Below are 8,511 nucleotides of genomic sequence, written 5' to 3' on the forward strand. Positions count from 1 at the left end.
ATTTTATTTTACAATTTCGTATATTTGCTTAAATTATGTGACTTAATTTTTAAAATAAAGATGATTCTATTGACAAATATTATTTTAAACAATTTTATTGAAGTTAAAAATAAAAAAAATAGTAAAAAAATTATATTATAATTTTACTATTTTTTACTTGTATTTGATTTTTTAATTATTATTTTTTAGTTAATTTTAATGAATTTTATTTTTCAAAAAAAAAAAGAGTCAAGCGGGCTAGCTCACTGACCCGCCAATCTGCCATAATGCCACCCATATTTCTTATCACCATTTGTGGTAATTATTTTATGAAAAAGATAAGAGGACCAACTAGTGGTGCAACTAACTAGAAAAAAATATTTAAATTTGAAACAACACCAAAAAGAGTTACCCTAATTTTACTTTTTCTCCCACTCACAGTTAAAAAAGCAACCACATAAACCCTAATCCTCCCATCCACCATCAGTATATGCCACCCCAGCCGTCTTCCACCTTCATAGTCGCGCTGCCTGAAGTTGTCATTGATCGTCGCATGACCACTGTCTGTGACGCCATCCAACATCCAAAACGACGAACCACCTAACGCGAGGAAGCCTGCCGCACCAGCAACATCGCCGCATGATAGAATGGCGTTGTCCGTCGTGTCGCGTTGTGACAAAAACAATCCAGGCGCAACGCCTTACACAGGCAACGGGAATACAGCGGCACTCGCGCGATGAATGCACGAAAGAGAGTTGCTGCTCATCCATCGTCAACCACCCTTTGAACCGCACGCTGCACCGGCGAGAGAGAGTACAACGCCGTGCGCCGCCAACCTAGCCAATGAGCTCCTCCCCCCGGCACCGGTAACTAATCCTCTAAAACGTTGAGGTCCTTGTTTTTTCCTCTGCCATGTAAACAAACTCCCAAAATGTTTTTCTTTTTGGTTTTGGATGATTTTTCTCCTAAGTTTCATATTTTTTCTTCATATTTTGGATGTTTTTTTATTTTGAATTTTTTTTTATAGTTTTAGATGTTTCTTCCTTAATTTACGAATGTTCTTTCTCTAATTTTTTTTGGATGTTTTATTTTGTTAGGTTTTGAAATTTTTAAAATAATTTTAAATATCTCGTTTTTGTTAAGTTTTAGATGGTTTTTTTTAATGTTTTAGATTTTTTTATTAAAATGATTTTAGAATTTTTAAAATAATTTTTAAAAATTTTAAAATAATTTTGGATATTTGTTATCATTTAGTTTTAGATATTATTTGGTTTTAGATTTTTTATGTTGAATATCTTTTTATTAGAATTTAGATGTTTTTCATTATAATTTAAATTGATATTTTTTCCAAAGAAACAAATTCAAAAAATAAAAATTAATAGTTGACTATAATTAACTGTAGCCTTTGTTGATTACTTGACGAGATTCATATTTTTTATTAGGATAAATACCAAATCGATATCCGAAAGATTATGGCGTTGACAGAATGGTACCTAATTTTTGTTTTTGAAAAAATGGTCTCTAAAATATTTTAAAATTTGACAAGCGTGTTCCTGAACTCGCCGAAGCAAATCTCCAACAAGCACAATGCTGACATGGCCACCGTATTTTAGTGGCCTGACAAATCACCCTCCAAATCCTAATCCCTCCCTCTCCAACACAGACTCCCTCTCCATCTCCCTCCCCATCGCAGCTTTCCCCCTACCCAACGCAACCCCTCCCTCTCCCTCTCCCTCCCCATCGCAGCACCCTTTTCCTCTCCTTCCCCATCACAGCCCCCAACGCACGGTCCCCCCTTCCCTTTCCTTCCCCATCGCAGCCCCTCTTCCCTTTCCCTCCCCATCGCAGCCCCCCTTCTCTCTCCCTCCCATCCATTGCAGCCTCCTAACCCCAACGCACACTCCCTCCTTCTCTCTCCCTTCCCATCACAGCCCCCTCCCCAACGCATACTCCCCTTCCCTCCCTCAACATCATCACTCGCAACAACAACAACCTCAACATCAACAGCAACAACAACCTCCACCACTCGCAGCAACAATAATCTCAATGGCAAGAACACCATCAAGGACCACCGCCACCACCATCGGAGCCACAACAAGGTCTGAAATAGCCACATCCCCTCAGCACCTCAATTGTGCTGCTCCTCTGCACATATAACCGCCTTTGAAACAAGAAAATCAGAAACGAAGCAACGTTTTTAATTGGACAGCAAGGTCCGTTGATCCTGCCAACGAAGAATGGAAACCATTAGCGGAAGCAGCAGCGTTGGCCTGAGGCTGAGTGGCAACGGTGTCCTGCGACGTATGCAACGGAGAGGAAGGAGGAGAAGTGCGACGGAAAGGGTTAACACACCGGGTTTTAGGTACTTGTGGAAGTTGTGGTGGTGTTGAGGGAGGGAAGGGAGAGTCTGCATTAGGGAGGGGAGAGGGAGGGGGAGTGTGCGTTGGGGAGGGGGCTGCAGTGGAGAGGAAGAGGGAAGGGAGAAGGCTGCGATGGGGAGGGAGATGGAAGGAGAGTCTGCGTTGGGGAGGAAGGGATTAGGGTTTGAGGGTAGTTTGCTAGGTCACTAAAATACGGTGGCCATGTCAGCATTGTGCATGCCGGAAATTTGCTCCGATAACTTCAGGAATACGCTTGTCAAATTTTAAAATCTTTTAGGGACTATTTTGTTAATAGCAAAAATTAAGTACCATTTTGCGAGCGTCAAAATCTTTTGAATACTGATTTAGTATTTATCTCTTTCTATTAACTTGTTTAATGTTTATCTAATTTTTTAATTTTATATTTGTTTCTTTTAAATTAATCATATTATTATATTATACACCATTTTAAAAATCAATATTAAAAGCCAAAATATTATTTATTAATTATAATATATTTTTTCTATAATTATTTAATATTTTAAAAAATATTTAAAATATAATAAATGTAAACTAATTAATAAATTATTAAAATTTTAAAATAATAATTAATTTAACTTAAAAAATTTAAAAACACTTATTGTAAAAAAATTAAATAAAATCTTATATAATTATTTAATTATAACAAAATTTATTAATTTAACTAATAATTTAAAAATTGAATATATTATTATTTTTATTTACTAATAAATTATAACTTAAATAATATAATAGTCTTTTCATATTCACTTATAGAAGTGACCGGATTCGATTATTCGAATTCCACCCCTAACTTAAAAAGATAAAATACTACTACTCCCACTTATTAGTGCATCTTATTATAATTTTATTTTTTAGAAACTAAAATAAAATCGCATTAGCAACGATAAAAACGGCTTCGTGCCTTCTTCCTCGGTTCCTTCCTCCATCGTGATTAGGGTTTTTTTAGGGTTTCAGTTGGCTCTCATTTCTTCACCTACGCTTCACTTGTTTTTCAGGTCACTCTTTTGATTCGGTACGCTAATCTTGATGATATATATATATACTGCGGGTGTTCTAGTCCTGTGTTCTCCATTCAACGATTGATTCTTTATATTTTTTAAAGATTTTTTAAATCCAACTTTATCGCGTCCCATCAAAATTGCAGCTTGCAGAACTTTTGTCACAACAGTGAGCTGTTATTTAGCATGGTTTAGCACTTTTCTTGAATTTATATTGCTTGATACTGTAACAGAAATCAAATCCTTATTTCGTTTAATGGGCACTATGGTGTCAATCTGATCCATCTAACCGTAGTGTAAGAAATGCTCACACCATTTTTTTTGTCATTCTTTTAAAACTAAATAATTGCATAGCTTTATTCATATGATTGCACTTTGCAGTGTTGGATATGAGGTTATTTAAGTGATTGATTTTTGTGGCTTTGGTGTGTTGTAGGTTGTGTACATAGGTGTTGGTTAATGATGAGGCGGCAAGGGGGGCGATATGGTGATCCGTCTGCCAATACTTATGTTGCTGCTCAGATGCATCATCATGTGGGTGGTGGTCAAAGGATGGAAACCAAGCCTGATGATTTTGAGGGACGGCTAGAGGCCTTTACGCCCGAGCGAGAGAATCCTTATGCAAATTCTAAGCCTGAGGGTCAGTGGAGATGGGAAGTGGATGAATCAAAGATGTCAAATTCAATGGCTTCTCGAATGTATAATGAAGGCAAGATCTATTTACCACCATTTTAGCTTCTTTATTCACATGCATATTCTCTCCTTTGTTAACGCAGTTAAGTGTTGCATTTGGATTGAAAAGAATTCTATATTGCAAACTTAGGAAGTTCTTCTTGTGGACACAAATATGTAATGTTTTAACTGCTTCATGGTTACAAAGTATTGATAGCTAAAGCTTTTAGTGAACCCATTAGTAAACTATCAAAGTATGGCTAGTTATTGAGATCCCTATCTTTTTCCTTTGCCAAGGTTAATATATACGATATTTTTGTCATGAATCATGAATTGTTTCGAATAGTCAAATATTCGTCATCTCAAAGTAAGAAGTTTGCTTCATAGGGGTGGTTTGACTGGTTTCACTAGAAAAAGTAAGACCTACAACACAGCCATAAAAGGAGCCAAGTTTGTATGATATAGATGTTGCTTTTTCATGTAATGGACATGATAACAACTAGGAGAAAATATAACATATTATGACACTATTTTTTGGTACATAACTACTTATCACAAAATGCGTTGATTTTTATTTATTTATTTATTTTTTGGCGCTTTTTTTGTTTGGGGGCAGGGGGTTGGGGGAATGGGAGAAATCATATTAGTATTAGATGATGATGACAACGATGATATTAATAATATATATAAAAAGATTCAAAGATAATAATATATTGTGACATTGTGTAGTTATCTGGAACAATTTGGTTATGCTATTTTAATATAATACTACATGCTTTACAAATATATATAAACAAAAAGTAAAAATTGATATAAATTTTTCTAAATAATTTTTGGAAAGGAAAGTAAAGATGAGAGAGAACTCTTCTCTTCTCACTGTTCGTAATAGAGATAGATAAACTCAGTAATTGGATTACAAATTTCTGAACTATAGGTTGGGTTCAAGTTGACGTGTTACTTCTAACTAGAAAAATTGCCTCTGTTTTGGTAAACATATTAGAAGAGCCGTTACTGGTTAATACAGTTTTAGTAAAACCACTGGTTTAGCTTATAAGTTTGTTACAATGGTAGTCTTCTTGAGCAAAAATTGTCACAGTTTGTAAACACACATGGCAATGGCTTTCGATTTATATAATGGTTATGGTTTTCAAACTGCTGATCTTAGGGGAACCATTACATCCTTCTAGTGTAGGTCAAGGGGGTGATGCTTCAAGGTCCTATTTTCAAGGGCAGAGACCTGATCCTAAGTTGGCTTTGCAGAACCAGAGCAACAATGATTCCCGATCCCAGGCTCATGAAAAGGATATGGATGTTGGATATGAAGGAAATCATTTATCTCGGAGTTTTGAAGGTCTTGAACAGAGTTTTCATGATGACATTATTAAACTAGCCAAAGAACTGAATGATGCCGAAGATGCAGAACATGCTCGCCACAGAGAGGTTAGTGTAACCTTTCTCTTGTTTTCTTCCATTTTCTTACCGTATTACTTCATCATCATGGTGCACTCTTGATAGAATGAATCCAGAATCCACTAGGACTTTTGGCACTGTGAAAAGGGGTGAAACATAGTTTGCCGTTTGGAGTCTAAAGTGCTTAGTGAGTATTTATAGTAGTATAAAGTTTATAAACTAATGATAATAAATTCATGAATAATATTATTGACATTATGTTCAACTTACATACTATATTACTATCAAATTATTATGTTCAAGTCTTCAAAATATACTATATTACTATCAAATTGTATTCTTATATATGAAACTTATTCTTTGAAACTATGGGGTTTTTAGATAGGGAAGAAGGAAGGAGAGAAGGAAAGACTGTGGAATATTGTGACAAGAACTCTGATGATTATGTTGTGATGTGTTACAAGAGAGAAGCACTAATATCAAAATGTATGAAAATAATCATAAAATAATAGTAGATATCAAAACCGATCCTAAAAGATAGAGATATTCTTTGATGTATTAGATATGAGAAAGGTCTGATGGGATATTCTGTTGTTTCCAACATATTCCTAATGTTCATTTTAAAAACCTGCCTTGCTTTAACTTGACAATCTAACTGACAAAATACATGTTTACCTGTCAGAGATTTGAATACTCTAGCTTTGTTAGAGGTCATATTACACATGTTTTTGTGCAACTGTGTTCTTTATTAAATCTATAAAAGTTTAGTGTCCTTCACTGAAGTCATAATGTAATTATGTGGAAGGGGAAAAAAAGCTTCCAGCAGTGTGGTTGAGACTGAAGGAGGTGTGAGTTGGGGCTGTGATTAGAAAGAGAGAGGGCTCGAGTGGGGAATTCTCAATTCCATTTGAACGAGGGAACCACCACCTCAGAACGCGAAGGTGCCGCCCAAGCCTCCTTTTCCCCAAAAGGGGGTTTAGGCTTTGGCATCTCTTGTTCTGTTGTTGTCTTCTTCCTCTTCCTCCTCCTCCACTAAATCCTTTACCAATCCTCTTTCTATTGTGAATTGAGCTTTTCCCCACTATGACAGATCCATTATAATTACACTTGATATGAGCCCCTTTCCCTCCATCTTTCTCTATGCTTTTCTATTGTTTTTATTTTATTTTATTTATTAGTTCAAGGTTTGGGAAGCAGCCACTGATGAGTAATTATTAGATTAGGTTGTCTATATTACTCCCTTTGGGTGCAGCCCTTTCCCGGATCCTGTGTTAACGTGGGATGCTTGTGCATCAGGCTTCCCTTAGTTCAAGGTTTGGGGTTTCTGCATTGATTTTATTTTGCACGGGAAAAGCATGTTTACTTGTTGGAGTCTCGGTGTTCACAGAGAAAGCTTACCTGCTTATTTTATTTTCTGATGAACATGGCACCCTTTTCTGTGCTTCTACATAAAATGAGGAACTGCTTTTAAGGGGAATATGGCGGGTTTGATTTGATTGGGAAGCGACCAGATAACCATATGGATGCTATCTATAGGCAACGAGCTTTTCCCATCTCACTCGTCTACTGATTGCATCCCACATTTCTTTGTTCTCAATTATACAAAAATATTTAAAAATTCATAATAAAAAATTGAAATTCCAGAATAAAAACATTTTGTTTTGGCTAGTTCTGCACAGCCTTTGGCAGTCTGTTTATTTAATACCCTGAACTTAGAGTGATTCTGCAAAAACTGGATTTATATAAACTTATACACTTAATACAGTATTAACTAACCTTTTGGGTACTGTTGGATCTTGATATTGTATCTTCACTCTGTGACTGTTATCCATTTTGATATCATTGGACTGTGCAATGTTTGTTTATGAACAGCATCATTATTATCATTTTCTTAAAATCTGAGTTACGTTCATCTGTCAACTATTTCCGGCACCAAGTCTATTGCTGCCGCCTGAACCTCCTATGCTTTGAATTGCTAATGAAATAAATGCGATCATGTTGAGACTGGATATTGAAAGCACGCAGTGGCAACATGACTGAAATGATTTTATTTGTTGAATAAGTAATTTAAGAAATACTTATTATGTGAAACTTGAATCGGTATTTCTTGCAAATTGTTTAGCATGGCTGAATTAATGCCATGTTTCTCTAAATTCTGTTGAGCTTTAACAAAGTTCCCCGCATTCTTAATTTTCAGAAAATAAATGCAATCAATACACAGTACGAGGAAAAACTGGCCGCACTCCGGGCCCTTCATGCTAGTCGGAGGGCCGAATTTCTTCAGAGGGAATCGCATGCGAGACAACAGAAGTACCAACAGAACATAAGGGATCCATACCCTAGCAGCGCCATGGCTTCTAGAGACCCTCAGGGTGGTTACAATACTGTTAATGCTTCAGCTGCTGGCGGAGAAGCACAGCGAGGATATTCTGCGGAACACTTCATTCCTTACAGAGAGAGGGCTCGGTTTCTCGGTGGCTCCAGAGATCAAGGATTTGAGACTAGAAGCCAATTTCCAGGAGGGCGAGTCTACGACACTGGTTCGCGCTACTACAATTGAGTTTTGACCCCAAATATTCAACTTGGATTTTCAAATGTTGAATTTTCTTGACATGAAAGCTACCTCATTGTACCTTTTTTATTACACTTGTTTGTGGAAATTAACGTTTCTTGGTAGCTAAGAATCAAAATTTGGAGAGGCACACGTTTTTTATTGTCATATGCATGCACTGTCAAAGGTGAATATTGTGTCTCTAAGGCACCTTTGAGTTTGTATGATTCATAATATATTAATGTACCTTGTAATCAAATGATTAAAGATTCAATAACGTATCATTGCAATTATTCACTTTGATGCACCATAACACCACCTATCACCCCCTAAGCTCCTTATATCTGTTATAACTTCGAAGTAAATGTATATGATCATAATTTATAAACCGAAAGGATAATGATATATTTAATTGGTACGTTTGATATTGACAGGATAAGGCCTTATTGTATATGATTTAGTAAATTTTTTAGTTTAATTTTGATGTATCAGTAAATTT

The 8,511-nt window shown here is 35.9% G+C and overlaps 1 protein-coding gene across 2 annotated transcripts; it reads left to right on the top strand.

Annotated features, from left to right (window-relative positions):
- Positions 1 to 3,148: 3,148 nt before the first annotated feature.
- On the top strand, positions 3,149 to 8,309 carry LOC112789558 (uncharacterized). Of its 2 annotated transcripts, none has more exons than XM_025831503.2 (4): positions 3,149 to 3,393; positions 3,816 to 4,088; positions 5,244 to 5,491; positions 7,659 to 8,309. In XM_025831503.2, exons 2-4 carry the CDS (start codon positions 3,839 to 3,841, stop codon positions 8,019 to 8,021), a joined length of 861 nt encoding a protein of 286 aa, XP_025687288.1. In that variant the 5' UTR covers positions 3,149 to 3,393; positions 3,816 to 3,838; the 3' UTR covers positions 8,022 to 8,309. The 2 variants fall into 2 exon arrangements, with proteins under 2 accessions (XP_025687288.1, XP_025687289.1); XM_025831504.3 differs by having other exon boundaries at positions 3,200 to 3,376.
- The last annotated feature ends 202 nt before the right edge of the window (positions 8,310 to 8,511 follow it).

Source organism: Arachis hypogaea, chromosome 3 (genome assembly GCF_003086295.3).
Source record: "Arachis hypogaea cultivar Tifrunner chromosome 3, arahy.Tifrunner.gnm2.J5K5, whole genome shotgun sequence".
Classification (NCBI taxonomy): domain Eukaryota; kingdom Viridiplantae; phylum Streptophyta; class Magnoliopsida; order Fabales; family Fabaceae; genus Arachis; species Arachis hypogaea.

Excerpts from the sequence above, each read along its gene's own strand:
- LOC112789558 (XM_025831503.2), top strand. The coding sequence starts at position 3,839 with ATGATGAGGCGGCAAGGGGGGCGATATGGTGATCCGTCTGCCAATACT. Across the intron at positions 4,089-5,243 it reads TTCTCGAATGTATAATGAAG|GTCAAGGGGGTGATGCTTCA; the intron begins GCAAGATCTATT and ends CTTCTAGTGTAG. Across the intron at positions 5,492-7,658 it reads AACATGCTCGCCACAGAGAG|AAAATAAATGCAATCAATAC; the intron begins GTTAGTGTAACC and ends CTTAATTTTCAG.